Below are 27650 nucleotides of genomic sequence, written 5' to 3'. Positions count from 1 at the left end.
ACTCCATCCATACTGAATATGTTTTCACCGAACTCGCGAACAAAACTTCGCAACTTTCCACAAATTGAGACTTTCGTTTTAGGCATATTGAAAGGAACTGAATGACTGAAGCTCCCTAATGACCAAGGTCATTCAGTGTGTTGAAGGTGGAAGAGGGAAGGGGAAGGGGAGAGATAAGAACAACGACAAATAACTGCAGAATTACCTCTGCTTCCGTGTAAACAATAGCCCGGTTTCCAGGAATTGATCCAGCTAGCAAACAATAGCTCCTACCTGTTAGAAACATTCCATACACTACATTATAATGGTTCTTCAGTAGTATATTCCAGTCTATCCTGAAAAATAATTTCTAGAGCTTATTCTGATTTTTATGATATGAAATTAAAATGAAAATTACCAAAATATGCCGTTATAATGATATTTTGTTGAAAATATGCCATAAAACTTAAGAAAGCCAAAATATGCATTTATATGCCCAATGAAACCTGTTTAATTTTGATTATCATGCTTGGAAACGTGTTGAAAATACAAGACTATAAGATATAATGTTAAGGGAAAAAATATGACTGGTCATAGAAATCCGCCCCCTATTTATTACCATTTGTTTTAGTTTCTTTTCTTCTTAGGTTAACACAGTTTTTAGTTTCAATTATGTTTTGTATTAACCCCTGTTTTACTGAATTTTGTTGCAGTGAATTGTTTTTTGCTCCACATGATGATGTAAATATTGTATATTGTGCTAATTTTGTTTCCGTCTAGGCTCTCTTTTGTTTTTTTCATTTGTTCCTTCATTATGTTTTTTGGCACTTTTTAGCTTGTATTATGTAATATTATTTCAAACCCCCACCCCTTTATCACTGAAGATGGCTCAAACAAGCCGAAACATGCCTGAATTTGATTACTCCGTCTAATGATGGAATATATGATGTACTGAATTAGGGAGATACACTCATGTTTTCATGTTTGTAAAGTGAAGTCTTACATTTCAGACCAGTAGGTTATTAAACATTGCTTCCTGGTCACACTCTTTGACCATGAATTATCTGGAGGCTAAACTCGGCCATGTGCTAGAGTACTACTTTGACCGCCATCTCGAATGCGACAACACTCGAAGGTGCGAGTTTCAACATAAACGCCAATGTTGAAAGATGTGTATGCTTGTCCTCTTCCTGGATTTTAATTTTGTCTTCATTAGTAAGCATATACCACAACTTTTTCAGTATCTATAACTGGGCTACACAATAATATGACCACGCTAGTCAACTTAACAAGATTGTGCTCCTCATCTGTACGTAGACTAATCACGTGACAAATAATTGCTACCTTTCACTGTATGGCTCAACACAGAATAAATTTCTAAACTTCTGAAAGGAATGCAAAATACAAGTACAAACATGCTTTCTAGGTTATTCAGCAATATCAATAAAAATCGGAGAGCAAAACTGAACTTTGCTGAGGCTAACGGCTTCCTTCCCGAAGGTGTAATTTATCCTGTAAAGTTCAGGAATTCAAGGCCATTTCTTGTTTTTGCGCAACTGTCTCAAAGCGGCCTCCTGTGGCAAGGGCTCTAATCTGTGTTGGAAATCTGTTTCTTTTCACAAGGGATGACAAAGAATATTTTCAGGGCTAGCAAAAAGTGAAATAGTAATACTGAAAATCTGTGATGCGATAAGTGAGATATTTTTATATTTTTTATTTAGTATTTAGTATTTATTTATGAACAAACAGGCTTTCCGCCCCATTACATGTTCACAAAGCAATAAGACACAATATTAATAATTATAATAAAAAAAAATAATAGTAATAAAAATAATAATAAAATAATGATAATAATAATATAATACATAAAAATAAAATAATGATAATAGAGATAATAGAAATAAATAATAACAAAAATGATAACAATTCTGTAGCAGTCCTCGGCTCGAGGATCCAGCAAACTCATCACTTGTCCTTATGCCTACAGCAACTTTCGTCACATTCCTTTTCCCTGACCTACTCCCGATCAATACCAAAACATCGACAGTCAGCACTTACATTCTAACCAGCCATAACACAAACAAAAGTCCTCCACGTTCACAACAATAAATAACACAATCCTAACCCAGCAGAAAATCATAATAACTTACAATCAAATTTCAACACTGGTCTCCCTCCACACTTACCTTAAATACCACTTTTATTTCAATGCATTACTACCTCTCATGTTGCAACTTGACCATTATTTAGCCATGCTTGATCTCATTTTAAAACCCAAGCCATGCTCAGCATTACATTTGCTATCGCAACCACCACTCATTCCGTGTCCTTGTGGATTCAGCACATACGTCATCTTCATTGTCCTCTAACTTACTCTCTGTCCAAACCATAACAACCAACATTCCGCAATTGCCCTTCAATCCATGATATTTTTATATAGATTTAATATGCCGTGGATCGGGACTTTGAATTTACGCCATGCTTAGCAAGACATTTTCTTGAGTCTGGTTAAATTTTGGAAAGGCTATTCCCTTGTAAATTTATGGTGAAAAGGTTATTATTACTCTACTGGCACTTGAAATTTATTTTTACGATGCATATAAGGTTAAGTAAGGTTAAATGACGCTGTCTGAATAAGAAAATGAAACGTTTGCCACAGAAGTCACTAGAGTGATACTACTCCAATTTTTCAGAATGAAATTGAACTTACACGTTCATGTTGTCTTGGAATTAGAAAAATAACTAACGAGTAACCTGTCGTGTGGAAATCTGTGAAAATGCAAGTTTTGAACAAACTGATTGCTGTTTCATACAGATTTTAACGTGTGTGGGGTTCCGTCAGAATTTTTCTTTTTACAAAAATCGGATATAATGACAATACGCTATAGCGAGTAAATTTTTCGCCATTGTGAATTCTTGCTCTAACAGACTTCTACTGTAATTCAAACATATCGGAACAGATATTCCAGTAATACTGGCATTCACGAGCAATTCACACTCATCCAGGACCTCATGCAAAGATCATTATTAACCTTGTGGAGAACTGGTGTTGGGAAGAACAACTCACAGTCAACCTGAGCAAGATAACACTGGTCCCTTTCACAAGATGGAAGAAATTAGAGTGGACGAGAACTCTGAAGCTCTTTGGGCAAGAAATCTATATGGAAGAACAGGTGTTACACTTTAGGTGTAATATTAGACAAAAATTTAACCTGGAATCCTCGCATAGGAAGAAACATAACCCGGTCTAAGAACCTATTGTATGCATGCAAGAGGGCAGTCGGGACAACATGGGGTCTAAAGCCGGCAATGGTGATGTGGATATACACAATGATCATTAGACCACTGATAACCTATGCTGCAATCATTTGGTGGATGAAAGGAAGTCAAGGAAAAGTCAGTAGCAAACTAATGTAAATAGCCTTCAGAGAATGGCATGCAAAGCCATAACTGGGGCAATGAAAACGATGCTGACAGAAGCCTTGAACACTCTACTAGATCTCCCTTCATTAAGTAACTTTATATAGAGGGACAGGCTAGAATGAGCTCATATCGATAGGAGCATGGATGCTGGAAGGCTCAAAGGCCCAATCTTAGTCACTGTAAAATTAACAGAGTAATAACAGGGGAAGTTTTACACATGCCAGCTGATTATATGATTCCAAAGTATATCTTTGAGAAACCATTTGAGACCCAGATAACTAAAAAAGAAGACTGGGACATTAACAGATGGAAAACTGATAGGGAAAATATGGTTTGGTGGACAGATGGCTCAAGGACTGAGAAGGGAACAGGGGGAGGTATCAATGGGGAAAGACCTGAGAGATCAATTCAAATGAGCCTAGGTAGACACACTACAGTTTTCCAAGCTGAAGTGATGGTCATCATTACATGCCTTGAGGAAAACCTGAAAATGAACTACAGAGATAAGAACATTTTCATATTTACAGATAAAACCAAGCCATTAAGGCACTTGAAGCTGTCCAGGTTGCATCCAAAATTGTTTGGTATTGTCATACACTTCTCCTGAAGCTCTCAGAGTACAATAATGTTAAAATAATATGGGTACCTGGGCATGCAGGCATAGAAGGTAATGAAAAAGCAGATAAACGGGCAAGAAAAGGGTCAGAAACACCTTTTGTGGGCCCAGAACCAGTACGTGGGATCTCTTATAGACAAGCCCGACTTTACATAGGTAAATGGGTACAAAAGAACAAATGGAAAATGGGAAAATGCTCCAGGATGCAGGGTTGCAAAAGAACTAATAAAGAGCCCAAACAAGAAGCATACTAAGGAACTGCTGGAACTCAGCAGAGAAAATATAAGATGGGTAGTAGGATTGCTGAATGGACACTGCCATCTTAAAAATGCAATGATGTGGAAGAATCAGTCGAACACATACTCTTTGAATGTGAAGCGCTGGGAAGAATTAGAATCTCCACACTGGGATTACCTGGTGAAGAGAGAAGAAACATCCGGGAAGACCCAATAAGGAAGACCTGGAACTTTTTGAAGGGAGCAGGTATAAATAACTAGGTGGGGATGAAGGAAAACACATGGTAGCAGAAGATCTTTGAGGTCGAAACTAAAAGGAACCTTTAAAGAGACCCCATGAATAAAGTAGGAAGAAGTAGAAGAAGAAGAAGAAGAATGTATAGGAAAGGGCTAGGAGTGGGAGGGAAGCGACCGTGGCCGTAATTAATATACAGCCAGATGTGAAAATAGGTAAACAATCTTCAGGGCTACCGACAGTAGGTTCGAACCTAATGCACCCTTGTTGATGTACGAGTTGCTTCACCAGACATGCTTCCTGGCAGCCGAAATGAAATTTCACAGGAAATGCTGTCTCTTAATAACTCCACTGTCCAGGTACCTGTACTGTCAGTCTTCAATGGATACGACACCCAGGAAGTTTATTCTGGTATAGTGGAAGCCATTCTTTTCAGTTTTAACTTAGTTAATCTATAACTGTGAGGTTCTTCAGTTTGTCAAAACTAATTCAGTATCTTTTTCAGGTTATTAAAAGTTTTCTTTTCCAGGTATTTGCTAATTTTATTTATCCTGAATTAGTTTCAACAAACTGAGAAACCTCACAGTTTTAGATCCCAGAAAGTGTACTGCAATTCTAGCATTATCACAGAATATTTCTATGACAGATTTCAATTTAATGCTGGCAACCAAGATTGAGTTAGCAGGAAAATTTATAATTTCAAATAATGGACCAATTATATTGATATTATGAATAGACTATAACACAAAGAAAAATAGCTACTAAATTTTAAGTCACTGTAGGTGTTGTAAATGGAAATATTCAACAGCCCAATCAGACTGGCTCAATTTCACCCAAGAAGAAGGTGAACTGTGGCAGGAGAAAGAAAACTACACCAACTGAAAACTGCTTTTCCCCCAAAAGAACAAATCAAACCCATGGCTCATTGCTGTGGACTTGGCTTGCAAATTGGACAACGGAGAAGTGAATCAGCACATAACTAATGTTCGATGTAGATTTCTAGGAGGCAGAAGGAAAGCTCACACACCTCCAAAGAAATCTCTTCTAACCTCCAAAGAAACATCTCTTGTATGCCAGCAGTCATCAGGATTGGACAATAGAACATTAGAAGAACGTTCTTTTCTGTGAGGTAAATCACTTTGAAGTGTTCAAGGGTTCAATTTGTGTGCTGAGTGAAGAGTGAGCCAACTAATTCAGCACATCTGCAACAGACCATAAAACAAGCCATGAAGTTATTTTTGGGAGTGTTCCACCCATGACAGTCTGGGACCTTTGGTGTAAATCGATGGCATGATGAAAAGTGACCAGTACATTGAAATACTAAAAAGGAGAGTTCTTCATGAACTGAGAAATGGCTTCCATTTGGTGATGGAACTTTTCAGCAAAACATAGATCGTTGCCACACGTCGAAGAAAATGAAGAAGTCTGAAGTGGCCAGGAAAACCCCCACAACTACTGAGGATCCAGGCTCACAAACTTGTTTAACACATTCACTGCATATTAGTAGAGGACATACCCACCAACCTGAGCAAAATATTTGCGTGGAACTCATTCAAAAGTTGTAATAATTGGAGCTTTGAATGTTGGTAGGACGAGTTCTATCGAACTCGTGGACTTATCCCACTCACGCTCCTGGTGTGTGACCCGCACGGTGGATTGAGAGGTAATACTGGGTCATTAGGCATATCATGTGCTAGGCGTGTGGGTAAATTAATATGCAATATTTACTGCTGATAAACAAATGCACAAAGTATGATTGCAAACAGAAATATATTCATATTTACACTTCTCTATTATAGAATTTTACATCACAATGTCTTTATCATTGCAAAATTGCCAAGGTGGTATTTCTTCTGTCGAAGCAAATAAAACTATAACATAAGCATCATGATGCAGTCAAAAATGATAACATAAGCATCATGATGCAGTAAAAAATGATAACATAAGCATCATGATGCAGTAAAAAATGATTACTACAAGTTCTTTCATGTTACTCATAATTATTATACAAGAATAAATGCCAACTGCAAGGTCAGTCCTTTCACTGAACTTACTGCAGTAGAGGAATTTAATTTCAAAAGTGGAATAACTCATAACTTTCTTGAAGTAATAATAAACAGAAAATACAGTGTCTTACCTCGCACTGAAGTTGTCTTGTTGCTCAAAGATCCCAAAAAGAATGACAACGTATGACGAAAACTGTTGAGAAGAAATATGCGGGAAACTGCATATGCATGTACAAATCTGGCTATGGATGAACCTGCTAGTAGACTGGATTTACACAATGTACGGGATGACAAGGAAAGTCTTCCTTACAATGCGGGAAACCTATGGTTCACATTTTCTAGCACCCGTCCCATGACTCACTAGGAAAGTGCTCTGCACATGCTTGTAAACTAGCATCTCGCACCCAGCATGTGATCTGCACTGAACGTGTTAATGTTATTTCATTTGTTAAAAATTCTTCAGATGATGTCCGGCTCCATGGGTAAATGGTTAGCGTGCTGGCCTTTGGCCACAGGGGTCCCGGGTTCAATTCCCGGTAGGGTTGGGAATTTTAATCATCATTGGTTAATTCCACTGGCATGAGGGCTGGGTGTATGTGTCGTCTTCATCATCCTTTCATCTTCATCACGATGTGCAGGTCGCCTACGGGAGTCAAATCAGAAGACCTGCACCTGTCGAGCCGAACATGTCCTCGGACACTCCCAGCACTAAAAGCCATACACCACTTCATTTTTCTTCAGATGAAGAGAAAAGAATATGACTTTGAAAAGTGCTGAAGACTCATATCAGAATATTTACATGAATGGTTTTCTGTGCTTTCCATTTTCGCTTCCAGGCAAATGCTGCGATAGTTCCAATTCATAGGTAACAGCCTATTCCTTGCACCTCCTTACCCAATTTTGTTCGCCATCATTCAATTCGTCTTCATTAGCTCCTCAAATTAGGCTGGCATCAAGAAAGGCATCTGGTTGTAAAACATGACACATAAATTCATCTCCCTCATCTCTGACCCTGTATCAAGAAACGGGACTAAGGGGTAGACAAACAACAATGAATACGGTACAGCTGTTAAAAATATAAAAATAGTTTCATTTTTAGTGGTGAGAATACCGCTACTCTGATCTCTCATTAACTGAAGCAGAAAGGAAATACTACGTATGCCTTGTCGCAAATATCGAATAGTGTGTGCTGAGTGAAATAAAATCAGCAACTTTTTGCTGTACTTTTTCGGAAATGCCAAAAAATCACAAACGGTTTCATATTTAAAAGCCATCCTTGTCTACCCCTTCTGTGATACAGTCTATTCTTGAGCTTTCCACAGTTTAAGGTGCATACTGTAGTAATTGTAACTCAACATATTGAGTGAGGTTATTGAAAATTATGAAATTAAAATCAGCGTGCAAAAGAATAAGACAAAGGTGTTGACTAGAGGAGAAAGGGAAGGGGAAAAAATTATGAAAACAAAGGGACAAAACATTGATATTGTGGAGAACTTCCAAGTACTTGGGAAGCTAATTGATGCAGGATGCAGGGCTGAACATGAAGATCAATAAAAGGATTAAACATGGAAGTGCCTTCTACCAGAGTGTGAGAAGCCTGGTGTGGAGGAAGGAAGTACCAATGATGAGTAAAGAGGTGATGTACAAGACATACTAATGCCCATTTCTGACTTATGAAGCAAGGTCCTGGACAGTGACAAAAAGACAGGAGAATAAAATCCAGGCAAGCTCAATTAAATTTTTAAGAAGTATCATGGGAAAGACAAGAAAGGACAGAGGAAGAAATGATGATTTCAGGAAGGAAACTGGAGTGGAAAAACTTTTTGACAGAATGGTGAGGGATAAACTCGGATGGTTTGAACAGGCTAGGAGTATGGAAGAGGGAATGATGACAAAGTGAATGATGGAAACCCAGATAGGAGGAGGGAGGGCAAGATGGTTAAAAACGATCAAGAATAGTATAATTAGAAGAAACCTGGTTTGGAACAAAGTTAAGGAGGACCAATGGGTGTTGGATACAAAAAGATGGAAAGGTGCCATTAAGATCCCAACCCAGCAGAAGCTGAACAAGGGAAATGGATGAATTGAATTTGACTTACTGTTTATGTTTCATGGACTGGAGTATTCGATTATCTAATAAGCTTTATTCATTTCTCATTTTAAAGTGTGACTGCAGACATCACAGAGTACAGTTTCAAAAGTGCCCATTAACCCAGGAAGGACTTGAAGTAACGTATGGTAACAGCGAGTACTACTAACGATTTTATCTTAATTATCGGAAAGGGTGCCATAATTATGGCCAACATTGCACATTGAATGAAAGGCAGACTTTTAAGGATCATTCAGTACAGTTAGCATATCTGCATTGTGTGCCGTGTTTAATCAACAGTGCTCTGAATTGGCATGTTCTTTACATGGAGCGAATATGGCTGCTTCTCTGAGGTAAACAACAGCATTGTTGATTTTACAGGAAAGTGTACACAAACTTTTCAACACATGAAATGTGTTCTAATAGATGAAAGGGAAGTCAGAAATACCAATGAGCACTGTAACTTCCCATTTAGCTTCATATGGGAACAAAAGAAACATGCTCTTACCGCATGGTACAACATGTCCTTTACAGTATCATTTTATGTTGTCCTGTTATTTCCTTATTTGATACTGAGAAGTGGATTGTTACAAAAGTCAGATTTCATAAATGTATGAGTAAGACCTGTATAGATTTGTGTTACATATTTTAAGGGCTAAGCTTCAGTGTGTTCAGAAATTCAAGCATAGTAACTTTGTAATTTGTTTCCCTCTCTAGTGGCCTCATCTTAGAGGAAGTATTACACGTACTGGAAGCGGACTACAAAGACCTAAGGAATATACGCCGAGTCACTGGACGTGGCTGTGCATTCTGTTTGGACTCTGCAGGGGAGAATGAAGGGGATTTAGTAGACAATCTTACACAACGGCAGTTGCGTGTACCTACCAAAATAGTTTCCAGCTGCAAAATTGATGAGCAGTGTGATGTTCCCCATGAAGAGGATTTTCTGTCAAGTGAAAGGCTTAAAATGCCTCGAGTCCCCTCAACATAGACCCAGAATGATCTCCAGACCAAATCCATACCGTTTCCCAAATCCAGCTATTTCTCACTCTAAGATAAGTAGTCACTGAAATATTTGAGTGCTTCTTTCACAAGGAGTAAAATCCCATGAATGAAAAAATAGGTCAGTTGTTGAAGTTGACTCGACAGAATGGACCTGTTTAATGTGTAGAAACAAACTTCCACTCATTTCCTTGTAACTAGCAAACTGAATACAGCCAAATTTTATAAAGATTTGTAAATAAAAGTGTACGAATATACTTTTTTAAACTTTACATGCCTATACTTTTCTGTAAATACGTTTCCAGGTTATTTTTCATCCACAGAAAAGACCTTACAGGATCACATTTAATAATTATAAAACTTATTACCAAACACCGCAAAAATTATTCTTGTAAGATACGTGTGGTAACTGCATGGTACCAGGCTGTTACTGACAACCCATAAAGCCAGTTTACATGAAAATAGTTTTCTTGGCTTCCCATCAAAGAATATCATCAGATTTGATAAAATGAACCACTTAAGATAAAAAATAAAATCTCTGTTCTTTCCAGGTGAAGAGAAACACTGAAATAAATATTTTAAAAAATCTTCTATTTGTGACTACATGACATTAATGAAACAAAAAGAAAGAAACAAAGAAATAATAATCAGTCAATTTTAACTCAGTTTTTGTGACCAAGAGGCTACAGAAAAAACATACAAGAGTAATGTCCTAAAAAGGATGAAAATGGGCCAGCAAAGACTAAAATATCATGTTTAAAAGCCAGCACTAAAAAGGTAAATTGAAATATGAAAATACACATGCACCAAACTAATCGGTTATGCTGTAGCTGTAGGGTTACATTATGGGAGGTGGTGGGTTCAAATGCTTCCATAGGCAACCCTGAAGACAGTGTTCCATGGTTTCCCCATTTTCAAGCCAGGCAAATGGTTGTACCCTAATTAAGGCCACAAATGCTACTTTATCCATCCTAGCCCTTTCTCATCCCAGCATTGCCAAAAACCTGCATGTATTTGTGATGTTACACTAGTAAATTTTATTCCAATTGTATTGAATAGGTGGACACAGTAAATTTTATTCTTGAAAAAATTTTACTTATTAAGTGGTATGTTCCGAGCTATCAGTGGAGAGATAGTGTGGAATGACATTTGTAGATTTCTAGTGGTGTCTTTATCTTCATATTATGATCTTCCCTAGTTTTAAAGTTGGAATTCAAGAGGACAAATTGTGGCAAAGTTTTGTTTATACGAAGGGGAGTTAGGGATTGGAATAACTTACCAAGGGAGATGTTCAATAAATTTCCAATTTCTTTGAAATCATTCGAGAAAAGGCTAGGAAAACAACAGATAGGGAATCTACCACCTGAGTGACTGCCCTAAATGCAGATCAGTAGTGACTGATCGATTGCGTACATATGCCATCCAGTTTGGTGTTGAAGACATTAATTACTGCAATGTTACCGAATTTCACGCATTGATTCCACTCTTCGTTACACCCGGTCACAAGGAACAACACATTAACATACTGTAGTTACATGATCAATGGACGTTGCTACACGATTTCAAGGAGTCATATTTCGCGAGTAGACTGTATAACCTGTCCTTAGGGTTCAGAATTGTGTGCAAAATATGCTCGCTGGACATTAGTACCATACAGTACGCCTGCAGGGGAATAGTTACCTTATAACCATATCGCACATTGGTTGGGTTGTAGAAAACTACCTTGGAAGGGGCGGCTGAATCACACGGTATAATATTTTAGCTTCCATGATTAATGATAAAGAAGTATTAAAATCCTAATATTTTGATGTATCCGTATACTGAACATGCAAGTAAAACAGGTTCGAAGAGCGTGCAATTCTGTTCATGTTACCAAAATCAATTTTCAGTGCAAGGAGTTTCATATAACTTTATAATCAGTACATTTTATAGTGCATATGCAAGGACATTCCGTGACATCATCAGCTAACTACTTCAAGATGCCCAGTTATTTTTCAACTATAACACTACCATTTATCGTACAGCCAAATGATTGCCTTTAAATTTAGGATATGTTATTCATTCACCCTGTTTCATCGAATAACCATATTTATAAAAAAAAATCAAGAGGTGTTAAGAGAATATTCAGAACATTTTCCAATGAACACAATTTCACTAAACATTTCAATACACGGTATTTAGTAATATTCTCCAATATCTGAAGTAACTGAAGATGGCAATTTCGTTGGTAAATGGAATTTTTAGAAGACACATCCCACCACTGGTGAATAAGGTGCTATAGTGATAGAAACACATTACTACATAAATATTCCTTCAATTTTCTCCAAAACCGAACACTATGGACATACAAGCTGTCAGGACAAAAACAAACAACTAGCATGCAAGCCACAAGTCCACCAAAGGCAAAGTTCAACACAACCCAGGAGAGTACAATTAAGTCTTATATTGAAAAACACCATTTCTAGTCAAAATTCTTTATTATTCATGCAAATCGGTAGGTCATATTACGAGAAATGATGTGATAGAATGTTACTAACTGGAAGTCAAATTTTAAAAAAATTTCATATAATTAAGAGTCTAAACCCTTGTTTTGTTTCCTTTGTGTGGTTGGTCTTACTTTGTCAGTTAGTAGTAGATTATTACACCTAATTGTTATCTATATCATTCAGTTACAGCATCAATTTGCGTTCCATTTTCCTGCTGAGCTCGGTGGAATTGTGGCGCCAAATCCTGAAAAATACAGCAATGAAAACCAAAGTTTCCCAGAAAGTTCAGCAGAGCTCACTCCTCAATCAACATATGCATGTCATTTAGAGAATTCATGAATGAGCATTTGAATGAATCAATGAATGATCAAATGGAATGTGTGAAGTTAGCCATGAAAGTATGCTAAGAAAAAACAATTAGAATTATACTTTGAAGGTATGAAGTGCTACAGACACACACTGTCACACTTTCATATCGTACTGCTGTCCTGAACACAATGCAGTACCTATTCCTGCTACTTCATCCAGTTCTACAGTCAAATATACTGTTAGTCATATAAGTCTCATAATTTGCTTTACCTACCAATATAAAATTATCATATGTGTCTGATAATCAACCTTTAATGTTTAATTGAGCAGATAATGTACATTCAGTTCTAAACTATGCCACAGCAAATGCCAGCAGATGTCCTGAGTAAAGCTTCCACCAGATTTTTCCCCATTTACTCAAAGCAATCAAAATTTGCACATAATGGCTGAAGATACTTCAAATGTGGGTTTGGCTACGGAGATTAACTACTCACTGTAAAGCCTAGCACACTAAATTTTGTTAGCTTTCTGTCAACTGACATGTTAACAGCTCCAATTTTCCTTATGCACACACATGTTACTCTCTCTCCTCTTTTTTCTAGGCGCCAGTAATTTGAATCTTTACACATAAATTCAAGTAATAAATGTATCTCCCTAGTTTCCCCCAAAATGTAAAATAATAAATAAAATATAGGGGAAGATCTGTGTGCAATTTATTCCCTAGTTTCATTTCCTATAATTACTGGTACATGTGATGTGGTATCATTTGTAACATTATGATAATTTATTTGTTAGTATAGGTGTAGTAAATGGCTTTCCCTATCGATTTAAAATTATTATCATGTGTGTCTGAAAGCAAAGCAAATACTATGGCAATCCTTTCTACCACTGCATATACAAAGGATTCTTTGGTAGGTCCTGTATTGCACAGTAACTCCCTGTACAAATCAATCATAATATGACATAAGACATCTGCAATTAGTCTTGAGATTGAGAACTGCACTGTGTTCAAGGCATTAGCAGAGAATACTTTACATAAACATACAAATATAATTTGAACCATATGGTAAATAGGCCTAGGAAGCAAATGTTTTCTATATTCATTGTTTAACATGAGTTAAATTCAGGAAGACTGCTTTTGAAAATATATCATTCAGGCCTACTGTCAATATACCCATGTACTGTATATATAACAAGTAATCACCAGAAGGAAGTACCACTATGATGCATTTCCTCAGTTGACTTAAGAGTTATGGAAAATTGGCTTTGCAAAGTGAAAAGACATGGTCTTGTCAATAATGATATTTTTACATCCACGAAGAGATCTTAAAGATTTGTAAAGCAGCCTGTTTAAAAGTATTAGCAAAATGGAAAATTTTGGATAAGTACTGATTTGGTATAACTAACAAAAAGTCAATTTTTGAGCTACAAATTACCCCTAAATCAATTTTTCTCCTCTTTTTCTTTAAGATAATTGGTCTTTTGACACTGAAATAACATCAGAATGGATTAAATTATATTCATACAGAAATTGCAGCATTTCTTTTTTCCAAGGAAACAAACGTTTAGAGAATGAATTTCCATCATTCCTTTCATTGCAAACTTCTGAACATTTCAAACAGATGATTGTTATATTTTCCACATGTGTATCTCTTGTAAGTAGCACAAAAAATAAAAAATAAATTGGTATACCCCTGAACACACCATTTTACAAGTTGAGTAGTCAGTGCTTGTAAGTAGTCTGCGTTGACTGGGTTATTTCTTGTTCTAATTTGGAAAACTGTAAAAATACGAGGGCTGTTTCTTTATTAGTGGCAACTATTAATTACAACCAATACAAAAGAGACAGCTCTATGGAACGTCTACAGTGAACCCAGCATTGAGTAGAACCCTTTGCCAGTGATGTGGAAGCCATGGTATCTCTATAGCAATCCCTGTGATTTGCATGCTACGAATAGAGCAGTCAATCACCTGCAGAACATCTGGAACCATTCAGAAGTGGATGCCACAAAGTGGTTCCTTCATCTTCAGTATCAAATCAAAATTACAGGAGCTGAAGTCTGAAGAGTATGGGGGTTGATAAGAGCACTTCCCAGCCCCATCAAACAAATAAATTAGCGACTGGTTGCGCGACATGCACCCGAGCATTGTCTTGCAAAGTGATGAGAGGTGTCTACATGAAGTGTCATCGCTTATTGCACAATGCTGGTCACAGGTTATTTTCCAAAAATAAACAGTCTGTCCTTGGGGTATGGTATGCATTAGGACGATGCCATCACAGTCGTACACTCGAATCCCCTTCATAATGTTGGAGTTTCGAAGCATTTCGACTTTCACGGGGACCCATAATGATACCATTTGTTCGATTAGCATTTCAATTTAGGCTTGTACGATCAAAATGAAATGGCATATGGCTTTTAGTGCCAGAAGTGTCCAAGGACATGTTCAGCTCACCAGGTGCAGGTCTTTTGATTTGACTCCCGTAGGCGACCTGCGCGTCATGACGAGGATGAAATTATGATTAAGACGACGACACATACACCCAGCCCCCATGCCAGCGAAATTAAACAATGATGGTCAAAATTCCCGACCCTGCCGGGAATCAAACCCGGGACCCCTGTGACCAAAGGCCAACACGCTAACCATTTAGCCATGGAGCCGGACTTGTACGATCAAGAACATCTTCGATACCAACCATGCAACCGGTCTCCTACAGGTGACACTATCCTTCATAGCACAGTGCATGCACGGAGCTCTGGATGCACGAGCCCAAGTACTGTGAAACAGGTTGGGTACCACCCTAACGTGTCTATAATGCAATTTAAAAATTTCATGTTTAAATTGTTCCGTACTGACTGTATATCACATGAATTATACATCGAAAGGTTCCACTTTAGTCATTACAATGCAGATCTTAAATAAACTTAAAGAGCTAATACAATTAAAAGTAAAGCAAACACTCTATTATCCGTCATATTCACCGGACAAATTCACACGGATAATGTGATTTTGTGCATTTTAATGCACAACGAGACTTTTAATAATACAGAACATACAATACTCTTTGAAAATGCAATAATATCAAACAATTAACACATTCAATAACCGCTTTAATCAATAAAGTAGACCAATATAAAAATTACTTAAAACGCCTAATTCTAAGCAATTCATTTTTCATTTTTGAATGTCTCTTACTGTCTGAACACCAATCCTATAATCATTTGCTAATTTCTTTACAGATTCTCCGTTCTCAAACTTGTCAATTAATTCAAGTTTTTCTTTTAACAGTTAAAAGCACTTTCTTTCGCTTCGTACCAACGACTGCTATCACAGAACACCAAAACAGAACTGATGTACAGTACATTGCTTAGTGTTTAGTTTTCAAACAAAGCCTGCAACAAGCACACTTTAACTCTAGAGCGCGCTTGAAATTCAAACGCACAGTTCACACGTATTCAATATGTCGTGACAAGAATAATTTTTTTAAAAATACAATAAACCTCGGCGGTGCACGGATAACCCGCAAAGCGGATAATCAGGAGTTTGCTGTACATGCATTGGCTTTATTTGTCCTTATTCAGCCTCGGAAACTAATTAACGATATTAATATTAAAACATCACATTTAAAGGATGTTAGTCAGGTCAGGACCATTCTGCTATGTACTACCTGCGACTGCTTGGCCCGGAGTCAAGCAGCCATTACCAAACTTGATACCCAAAGAGAGGAAACAATGGCTATGGGCAGAGGATCCCTCCCTATGGAGGCTAGATGAAGCTTTTGTGTAGGAAATGACACAAATTCACCAGAAAGAAGAACATGGTCAACGGTTTAGATGGCGGAAATGGACCCCAGTGCCAACGGCAGATAAAACGGAAGAACTTTCTCCTGTCAGCAATGTCGGTACTCCTTAGAAGTGGCCTAAAGTTACACCTGGCAGTAGATATAAAATGCCTCTGGGAGTGGCGACCCCACTGTAATAATACCCTATATATATATGATATGACACTTTGGAACTTGTTTGAAAACTAAACACTAAGTAATGTACTGTAAGCGACACGTAGTTCCTTGGGCACTGGGGGAACTGTGAAAAATGGGTGACCAACAGCCAACATCATGAAGGTGGGCATATTCAACCTTATAACCCTGACAGGAAAGGCAAAAGAGGTGGTGGATTTTATGGAGAAAGAGAGGATAGAAATTATGGGGTTGAGCGAAGTTAAAAGGAAGGAACAGCTGGAAGAGTATGTGGATATGGTAGAGTACATCAACGACAGGATAAAGAAAATAAGACTAAGGATGAAGAACAAAGTAAGGAACTTCATACAAGTGCATGCACCACACACAGTGAACAAAGTGGGGGATAATGAGGATTTGCTAGAGAAACTAGAAATGGAGTCAACTGATTTGGAAGTGATTATCATGGGAGACTTAAATGCACAGGTAGGAAATGAAAGAAAGGAAAGGAAGAAGTAATTGGACCATATCAATATGGGAAAATGAATGATAGTGGGTTCGAACCCCACTGTCGGCAGCCCTGAAGATGGTTTTCCGTGGTTTCCCATTTTCACACCAGGCAAATGCTTAATTAAGGCCACGTCCGCTTCCTTCCCATTCCTAGGCCTTTCCTGTCCCATCGTCGCCATAAGACCTATCTGTGTCGGTGCGACGTAAAGCAAATAGCAAAAAATGAGTACACATTTATCTCAAAAAACTAACGGTGTTACAGACGTAGAGGCATGAAAACTGGTATTTGGAATCTCCTTTAAAAATAATAAAACATGTATTTTTTTGTTTTTGGAAAATCCAGTTAAGGGGCTGAAAAGAATTGGTAAAGCAGGTGAATTTCTAAAATGAGTATCAGTATATCTACATTATATGTCAAAAACTTAACATGTTAGAGACAACAAAACTTGGTATTTGGAAAGTCTTTTAAAAATACAGGAACCTGTGCCTTTTTGTTTTCAGAGAAGGCACTTAACAAGGGGTGAAAAGAAGTGAAAAATAATTGATTTATTTTTTATGTGGAAACTTATATCTTAGAAACTGAAGATGTTACAGACGTGAAAATTGGTATTTGGAATCGCCTTTAAAAATAAAAAAACATGTATTTTTGTTTTCGGAAAATACACTTAGATGGGGGTGGGGGTGGGGGTGGGGGAAAGACTGATCAAGGGGTTGAATTCTCTTTATGGGGATACTTATGTATATCTCAAAAACTAAAGATGTTACAGATTTAGGAATAGGTATTTGGAATCTCCTTTAAAATTAAAGAAACATGTATTTAATTTTTCGACTTGAGAGAAGACTTTCTCACATGTACAGTTCTATGTCGCATGGTCGTCTTAGCCCCAAGAGATAATACCACAAACATGGTTTACAAAGAATTTCTGGGGTAAATGAAACTCAATTTTTGGGTGAGTTTTCATACTTCAGGAATTTTCAGATAATGTCTTAGTACAATGCCGAGGAAAGATTACTTTGATCAAATTACGAAATCCACACGAGCGAAGCCGCGGGTAATTGCAAGTCTGGAATAAGGAAGTACCAAGGAAGTGTAATGAGAATATACAAAATATATTATGCACCCATATTGACCTATTGGGCTTAGACCTGGACAATGATAAGTAGGGAGGAGAGTAGAATTCAAGCCGGTGAAATGAAATACCTAAGAAGTATGGTAGGAAAGACAAGGAAAGACAGACTGAGAAATGAAGATGTGAGAAAGGAGATTGGAATGGAAAGCTTACATGAGAAAACTGATAGGAGTAAACTAAGTTGGTTTGGACATGTAAAGAGGATGTAGGAGCGAAGAATATAAAACGAAGGAGACGAAGTTCAAGGAAAACAGAGCGACAGGGAGACCTAGTACAATGCGGATCGATTCAATAAATAGGAGTGAAAGAAGAAGAAATCTGGACTGGAACAAAATGCTGGAAGAGGAATGGTGGAAGGAGAGAGGAGGGTGGAGAAGTGCCATAAATTCCCTGACCCAGCAGGAGCTGGATAAGGGGAAGGGAGGAGGATGATGACGATGAACATTGAAAGGAGCTTTTATAAAACATCTTATTGAAATTCTTGTCATCCTGATTTTTAATAGTTCCCGTGAAACATTAACAAAAAGCCACATAGAAAACAACATGAAAAGCACTTATTCTGGAAGTTTTTCACATATTTGTTGTCCTGACTGGTATAAGTATGTAGGCATATTATAAGAAGTTAGTTAAATCACTGAAGTGCTTGAAAAAACCATTTGATGCACAAATACAAAGAGGATGGTTAAAATACTATGTCGACACAGAACAAAAGATTGATAGGTAAAATAGTGTGTTGCTCCAATTAAAAGGGTTTTAATGTTTTTATTACTTATTTAGTGTATTTAATTTAGTAAAGTTAATAGAAGATTTAAACTTCTGTCTTAAGTTTCAACACACATCTACAAATAAAGAGAAAAAAAATAATTAGAGAATTACACAGAATATAAATAATTACAGGAGGCAAGAGCAAATTACAAAAGGAAACAAATGTGACTTACTCCATGAAGCATGCTGAAACTGGAAGTAAAGATGTAAACATTAATATATATATTTTTTAACAAGTTGCCTAATGTCACTCTGACACAGATAGGTCTTATAGCGACGAAAGGATAGGAAAGGGCTAGGAGTGGGAAGGAAACAGCCATGGCCTTTATTAACGTACTGCTTGGTGTGAAGATGGGAAACCACGAAAAACCATCTTCAGGGCTGTGAGAAAATAACTAAAGACAAAACTAACGACGAACCAGAAACAGAACAAAGCAGCATGCATTGGAAGTATCCAGTATTTAAAGATGCTCCAAAGGCGATGTTAAACATTTTCTACAATGGAAGGGGCCTGATACTTACTGAAGTTTACCATCAGAAGGTTACCATGAATAATACAACAGGGCTGTATTGGAAACTACTATCTTGTGTTGTCATACACGGCTTTTTGTCTTTATATTAAATCTATCCTTTTTCCTCCAGTGTTTTAAGCAATTTCAAGTTTCCTGTATCAAAACTGACAATCACTTGCCAATGGAGTATCTTGAGAATAAATTTGAGCAATACATGAAAAAAAAAAAAAATTAATTTTAATAAGGACAACATGCTTTATTTAAGTTACTGGTACCAATACTAAAGATCAACAGGAAGAATTAATTTCTATAAAACTTACTTTTAACTGCAGGTAACCAAGGTACTGAAAAAGACTACTGGACACAAATATCGAACAGGTTTCAGATAGTTATGCATATTGCATATTTGGAGCAGTTTTATCTTAATAGTGTATATTTTTTACTTTCTTCCTGATAGGGCATATTTTGAAAGTATTCTGCATCTTGAGTGTAGACATCAGCTTCTGCAGACAATAGTGAAAAATTTGGCACGTATTTGAGATAACTTAAGCACTGGAAACCTGGGCATGACTCGTACCATATTTAAGAAGTCGAGCTGTGCTGATTATTGCCAGATAGCCTGTTTGACAGATGGGTAGCGTGTTTAAAATTAGCAACACCAGCTCAACACCTGACTATGGCTTTGTCTACCTGCAACCTAATTAGGCAAGTAGGCTAGTGATTTCTGGAATTTCACTTACAACAGGGCTGTCTTGTCCACACTTCACAAATAGTTAAATACAGTGTCCTTTCGTGCACAATTATTTCTTATCAGCCCTGCTTTGGTTGTGTTAAAAGAGGTTATGGTTCATAGTACATTAAAGGACTGTGTACTTGCTACTGAATTTATAATGCCTTAGGAGAAGAGAACTGTTAGTGATATATTGAAACCATATGTATGCGAGGTTGAAGACATTTCAATTGATTGTTTTGTAAATATTGTAGCACAGTTGTAACAGCAACTAGAAAGTATAAAGTCCAATACCTTCAAATGACAGAAGACAATAAATTAAAAATCGTAAACTTGAAACAAAAACACCAGCCCCTTGTAACCACATGTTTACTTAAACCTGGACCAAAACAAAGTAAATTAAATGAGGACCTGTGTAAAGCATCTGCAACAAACATACCATCGGCTAAGCTAAACAATTAGAATTTAGTTCAGTTTCTGGAGGAGTATACAAAATAACCTGTCCCAGATGAATAAAGTGACATCAGGTAAACTACAGGAAAAGGATGATAGAAAATATATTTGGGACTCACTGGATGAAACAATGGACATGGATCAAAGATCCGTAATTAACTTTGTGTTCAGAATTTTCGGAGAGGAAGAAGAGAGAGACGAATCATATCTACTAACTATCAAAGTGTTCCCTAACAATAAGGTAAATCATTCCACAGTTGTTGCATTTCTAAATGACGCACTTAGTTTTTCGTGGCCATCACACATTCTTTATGACCATGTTTTCGAGGCCTGCACCGATGCTGCACTTTACATGTGCAAAGCCATTGGAGGTTTTTGGCTGTTATATCCCAAGATGACTAAACTCACGTCCTCATCCCGAGGTATTGCAGCTCTTCTCAGGAGCACCTCCGGTGAGCTGCATGCACCATTTTAACAACATACCAGCCCTCCAGCCATTCTTAAATCTCTGGGAGAACTGGGAATCAAACCTGAACTTCCAAGGACGACAGCTAATAGTACTACGAGGACGGTTTGAAAAGTTCTCAGAATCACCGCTAGATGTCAGTGCTAGAGCAACGAGGTTCCCGCGCAATAATCACACATCCTTTGTGAGTGAACACGTGGCGCATCAGTGCTCTAGCTGCAGGAGTGTGGTAGTGACGACTCGTTGTTGTTGTTCCCGCGTACTGATTTGTGACAATGGAAAAAACTGCGATTCGAGCAGTGATTAAATACTTTGTAAAGAAAGGTATGAAAGCAAAGGAAATTCAAGCCGACTTTCAGAACACACTGGGGGACTCTGCTCCTTCATTTTCAATTGTTGCCAAGTGGACCAGCGAGTTTAAATTTGGTCGGGAGAGCTTGGATGATGATCCGCGTAGTGGACAGCCAAAAAGTTTTAAGACCCCAGAATTTATCGCAAAAGTGCATAAAATGGTCATGGAGGATCGTTGACTGAAAGTGCGGGAGATTGCTGAAGCTGTAGGGATGTCTTCTGAATGGGTATATTATATTTTAACCGAAGAATTGGGTATGAAAAAATTATCTGCAAGATGGGTGCCACGGCTCTTGACACTGGACAATAAACGCACCAGATTTGAAATGTCCAAACAAAGTCTGGCCTGTTTTCAGTGCAACCAACAAGATTTTTTGAGCCGGTTTGTGACTACAGATGAAACTTGGGTCCACTACTATACCCGAGAGGCAAAACAGCAGTCAGAGCAGTGGAAACATGCTGATTCACCACCACCAAAGAAAGCAAAGGCAGTGCGTTTGGCCGGAAAGGTCATGGCCTCAGTTTTCTGGAATGCAAAAGGCATTCTGCTGATAGATTATCTTCCTACTGGCCAAACAATTACGGGGCAATACTATGCAAACCTCCTAGACCAACTACAGGAAAAGATATGCGAATCAAGACCAGGTTTGGCAAGGAAAAAGGTTATCTTTCATCAGGACAATGCTCCGCCGCACACAAGTGTTATTGCCATGGCAAAACTTCATGAACTGGTGTACGAATTGTTGCCACATCCACCTTATTCACCTGATTTGGCACCATCAGACTTTCATCTATTCCCCAAGCTGAAAATTTTCCTCGGTGGATGGAGATTTTCTACAAGGGAAGAACTGACAGCCGAATTAGAGAGGTATTTTGCAGGCCTGGAGGAATCTCATTTTTGAGATGGGATCAAGGCATTGGAACAGCGCTGGACCAAATGCATTAGTCTACAGGGAGACTATGTTGGAAAATAAAAGCAGTTCAACTGAGGTAAGATACTTAATTCTAGTACATTCTGAGAACTTTTCAAACCACCTACGTAACCATTATGCTATGGAGGCAGACATATTCTAAGATGATACACATCACTTACAAAGCACATGAACTTTAATCACTGAGGCAGTCCGGGCCTCCTTTCTTGAGGTAAACATTTCGATCTCTACACTAAAAAAAAAAAAGTGTCTTTCTGGAGGCTCCAAGTTGCAGAATATGTTTTTGGATAGAGTTTGTGATGTGCAGCTTCTGTCTTCACCAGTTCATAAAAAAATGGAGAACAGCTCAAAGATGCTGCTTACTATGCCTATTATTTTGAAGTAGTGAAAGAGGAAGTTCAATCCATCTGTTCTGAAAAAGCTGCTTCTATTCAAAGAAGCACAAGAAGTCTTCAGCAAAGACCTACTAACTACTTTTACAGTTTTTGGAGACGCTGAGGTGCTGGAATTCAGTCCCGCAGTTCTTTTACGTGCCAGTAAGTCTACCGACACGAGGCTGACGTATTTCAGCACCTTCAATTATCACCAGACTGAGAAAGGATCGAACCTGCCAAGTTGGGGTCAGAAGGCCAGCACATTAACTGTCAGCTACTCAGTCCAGCAGCAGCAAAGATGGTTTTCATGAGCAACTTATATTATTCCTTCCAATTTGATGTGCATACAATTAGCCAGCAAGAAATTGCAAGAAAAAGTACTATCCCTCTACGTTAGTACTGGAATTGTTAAAGATGAACAATCCCTAATGAACCTAACAAATCAAGTTTTCTTGGAAAAAAATGCAAACTGTAATGCTAAAAAAACTCCAGTCTCCACAAACTTAAAAATATTTCTGGTGTTGTTCTAGGCACAGAAAAAAACTGATGGTGCATCAATACTGGAAGTCTCTGATTTTGTCAAGTTGGAGTATGCTCCGATTATGGCATGTTACAGAGAATGTGCTTTTTGGGAACAAAACTATTTTAAGTGAAAATAGGCAAAAGTTTGTGTTTGAGCACCTGTTGCATGCTATAATTGAGTACAATCAAGACTTGTGAATATCATTGCAGAAGTGGAGCTTTTTATTGTGGTAGCCTACGGTATGTAGCGTTTTTATTCTGGCAATGATTAAAGTGTAACTTTTTTTTAAATACAAATTTATTGCTAATTGATATGAGATGTAGATTTCAACATTTATAGTTCATATTTTGACACTTTTAGTGCATATTTTGGCATTTTTAAATGCATAATTATCCAAAGCCTGATCATAAACTACTGCAGAGAATATTCAGCACTTACTGTCGGATTTTTTATTATGGACACTCGTGTTTAGGCTTTAATTACAAACGAACCAATAGGTCTATTGCAAAGCGAGTTATACCATATTTCTCTCATTGTTTTCAACTTTCATTAAATATTTTTTATTTGTGGTTGTAATAAATATTGCCCGTGTTTTTGGCTTCTTCTCTAGGAAGCGTTCAGTTAGGAATATATAGAAAGAAAACTACTTGTCTGATGGTAATGAAATTTTTATATGTTATAACCACATGTATTTTTAGTGTAATATACAAGTTACAATTTCGTTCAACCACCGTGAAAAAAGTTCATATCATTTTTCTAAAGCAACTCTATCTCAGCCCAGGATAAACGTACAGCAGCAAACTTGGGCTTGTTTTAAAGCACTCACTCATTGTTATCAGAAACTACAACAACTGTAACCATACAGTGTGGTACCGAATTTATTAAAAGTAATATTGAAAAGAGGTTTTGTGTACGCCGGACCGTGCGATTAACAGCAGGCCGGGTGGTGAATTCGGGCGCAGTGTTGCCACGTTCAGTAGTATTCACGCGCGCAACGAACACAGCTTTTCGTTTACTTTCAACCTTTAATTTTTTTCCTCTTATAAATTTCACTTCCCATCACCTTTTCCACAAGGGCTTTGGACCTTCAATGGCAAGTTGAAAAATGTTTGACTTCCAATTTGTACAAGAATTTGCATTATTATTTACATAGGCTATATTTATAATATTTAATTCTATCAATTTTATTCATCTGAAAAATCACTGTTCCGATGAATCGGTGCTGCTGTCATTCATTTTGATTATGATTGGCTCGAAATAAGGGACATTTCCAGACAGTCCATCTTTTTCCCAGTAGTGGTCTTCAATTTTCTTAGCGTGTTTAATACATTGTTTCCAGAGTTCAGGGGTCACGCTACATAAGGCTTCTTGGCATAAAGCGTTAATTGCTTCCATACCTCTACCATTTTCTAATGTGTTACCCATATTTGCTTTTGCTATTTTCCCTTTAACATAAGCCCAAATGAGCTCGATTGGATTAAGCTCGCAGTAGGCCACTGGTAACCAAACAAGCTGTACATCTGTAAAGCAACGTTTGTTGCGCGCGTGAATACTGCTGAATGCGGCAACACTGCACCCGATTTCACCACCCGGCCTACTGTTAATTGCACGGTCCAGCGTACACAAAACCTATTTTCAATATTACTCTTCATAAATTTAGTACCACACTGTACGGTTACAGTTGTTGTAGTTCTGATAACCATGAGCGAGTGCTTCAAAACAAGCCCAAGTTAGCTGTTGTACGTTTATCCTGGGCTGAGATAGAGTTGCTTTAGAAAAATGATAAGAACTCTTTTCAGGGTGGTTAAACAAATTGTAACTTGAGTATGACACTACAAATACATGTGGTTATAACATATAAAACTTTCATTGCCATCAGACAAGTAGTTTTCCTTGTATATATTCCTAACTGAGCGCTTCCTTGAGAAGAAGCCAAAAATGCGGCAATATTTATTACAAACACAAATAAAGAATATTTAATGAACGTCGAAAACAATGTGTCTTATATACGCTAATGTAGAATTAAACGAGGGAAATATTGGTATAATTCCCATTGCAATAGGCCTATTGGTTCGTTTGTAATTAAAGCCTAAACTCGAGTGTCCATAATAAAAATTCCGACACTAGTATTAGCTTTAAGAAGCAACATAATTGATCAAAAAGTAAAATCAACTTGCATAAACTAATTTCAGCAATACACTTACGGCATATGCAGGACATTGAAACAAGAATTTAATCACACCATATCACATATTGTAAAACCTGTAACAGTCATCCTGAAGAGAACTACTGTATTTGAGATTTGCTTATCACTTATGGTCTTTCCACATCAAACACCAACACAGACAAAAACAATACCACTAGTGTCAGACAACAAAAACAGGTGTCACACTCCACAACAAACATGCTATGGGTAATAATGAACTCCACGCAAAAGTTTGTACGAAGACCGAAAATCAGGAATCCAAGTATTATATACTCATGCAATCTAGATTTTTTAAAATGAAAACAACTGAAGATTCAAGCACATGGCAATATGGTTTACCTTAATGGGTCCCACTAAAAGTAAGATTAGCACTGGTAGAGTCCTTTTGCAGTCTATTTGGAAGAGTGCTGGAATTATCAATGAAAACACTAACACGAGTAAACACAAAATATCTGCCAAGTCCATCCAAATATTTGCAAATATAAAAAAAAACTTCAGCTAGGCCTATTTGTCCGCATAATACAGATAATAGTAATATGGCATAATGCTCAACATTTTAAGAATGATCACACCTTTCTTTTTTACCTTTCTGAATCTTGGAAAAGAAAAACTAGCAGTTTCCCTGAAATTTCAATGAAGTTTCTAATGCTCTATCAACAGAAGGAGAGAAAAGTCCAAATCTAACATGGAAATACGACAAAAAGAAAGCTTTCATTCCATGAAAAACTCCTTGAATTTCAGTTATATTTAAAACTGTAACAAAAGATAATTTTTGTTTGATGAAAAATGACTTTACAGTAAAAATTAATTTCAGAATATTTCTATTCTACAAGGTAAAGCTAATTAGTTTCAACTCAAAAATGTTTAAGTTGTCACATGGATTATTAATATTTAATAGATTTTGAAATGCCAATATAAACACTTGCTCTACAATGTAATGAATTTAAAGAACTGCGAGAAGCCTATTGTGTGGCACCCAGACGTGCAACATCAAGTGCACACACCACACAAATGAAGTCTATGTATTATAGCAAAGTCTACTACATTTCTCCATGCATTAGCGTCACAGCACTTTGCTATCAATCACAAAATCAACAACTATTCTTTTAATTGTTTAAATTGCCAACAGAACAGGTTTACAGAACTTGATAACGCAGCTTTCTAGGTTAAGCAGCCAGTGCTCAAGCAAACAAACTGATTCCTGTGTACAGTACTGGTGACTGAAAGAAAGAGGATCTGAATGCAGTATCTGCTGACGCACACTAGTCCAAAAATAAGAGAATCTGATTCTCTGTATAAATGTTTGGAATTCAACTCTGGTTTTGACAGTAAAATTCATGAGATATCTTTATACTTTCTCATGAATCATAGTTTGAACAAGCTTATAACTGGAGTGATAGCAAAGTCACATGTCTTCTTATGTCAATTTCCATGCCTGAGTGATCAATGTCTGGCCTTTAGACCTCATGTTCGATTCCTGGCTGGGCCATGGAATTTTGATTGTAATTGTTATTCCTTTGACTTGGGGACTGTCTATTTGTGTTGTCCGGAACATTCCTCCAACTCATACACCATAACAACTCTACCACAATACCACACAGTTTTCCCACACAAGGCAGACACCGTCTATCCTCATCAGAGGGTTTACCTTACAAGGACTGCATCGAACTGTGATAGCCACATAAATGTAAGGAGAAAGAGAAAAAAAAAACTTAAAGTGACCACAGTTGCGAGAGATGTGCAGTTACTGGGGAACCTGCTATTCTGATGGTCACACCAATGGAAAAACAATCATCTTGATTCTTGAAACTGAAATTGTGTTGCTCCAGAATTATGAACATTGATGAACTGTATTCTTCACTGTAGTCTTGTCCCACGAGTATACTAAGAATTATTCTTAGTTAGCATTGGTAAAAGCACCTCAACCAATAAGGGTTGCAAAAAACCTGTACAATAAAGAACTTAAAAAAGAAACAAAAAAAACAAGGAAGAAAAATAGTGGGTAATCACACCAACTGCTCAATACTTCAAACATTCAAATTGTAACAACAGTGTATAATGAATCAATTATGTTCAGTATATCAAATATGCAACATTAAGTAGTTACAGACCGCATCAGCCACATGAAAATGTTTCATTATGACTTTCAATCAAGACTTCATTTCCTGTAATTTAAAATCCATCATCCATCCACCAACTTTAGAATTGCTCATCAAGTGACAATTTTCACTGAAGTTATCCTTGAGAAAGTACCTTCAATACAATAAGAGTTCCAGATTTTAATCACAACATTGATCAAAACCGGCAACATTATTATTTTGTCACAAAATTAAAATGTTCATCAATTTGATTATGGTATGCT

General features: G+C 37.2%; 1 protein-coding gene across 7 annotated transcripts in view; it reads right to left on the bottom strand.

Moving 5' to 3' along the window:
• The window catches only part of Pfrx (6-phosphofructo-2-kinase), a 656010-nt gene that overhangs the window by 42895 nt on the left and 585465 nt on the right, over positions 1–27650 (bottom strand). Inside the window, exon 10 of one of the 7 annotated variants that reach the window (XM_068226309.1) lies at positions 12204–12316. The exons of 5 other annotated variants lie outside the window; for them this stretch is intronic. In XM_068226309.1, coding sequence (XP_068082410.1) covers positions 12248–12316 — 69 coding nt within the window. In that variant the 3' untranslated portion in view covers positions 12204–12247. Of the gene's footprint in view, positions 1–12044; positions 12317–27650 lie in introns of those variants that run through there. One more of the 7 variants, XM_067141606.2, reaches the window with a different exon arrangement.

The sequence above is a fragment of the Anabrus simplex genome, chromosome 2 (genome assembly GCF_040414725.1).
Source record: "Anabrus simplex isolate iqAnaSimp1 chromosome 2, ASM4041472v1, whole genome shotgun sequence".
Classification (NCBI taxonomy): Eukaryota; Metazoa; Arthropoda; class Insecta; order Orthoptera; family Tettigoniidae; genus Anabrus; species Anabrus simplex.
The sequence above is the reverse complement of the archived record's forward strand: the minus strand, read 5'-3'. Positions and strand labels throughout refer to the sequence as shown.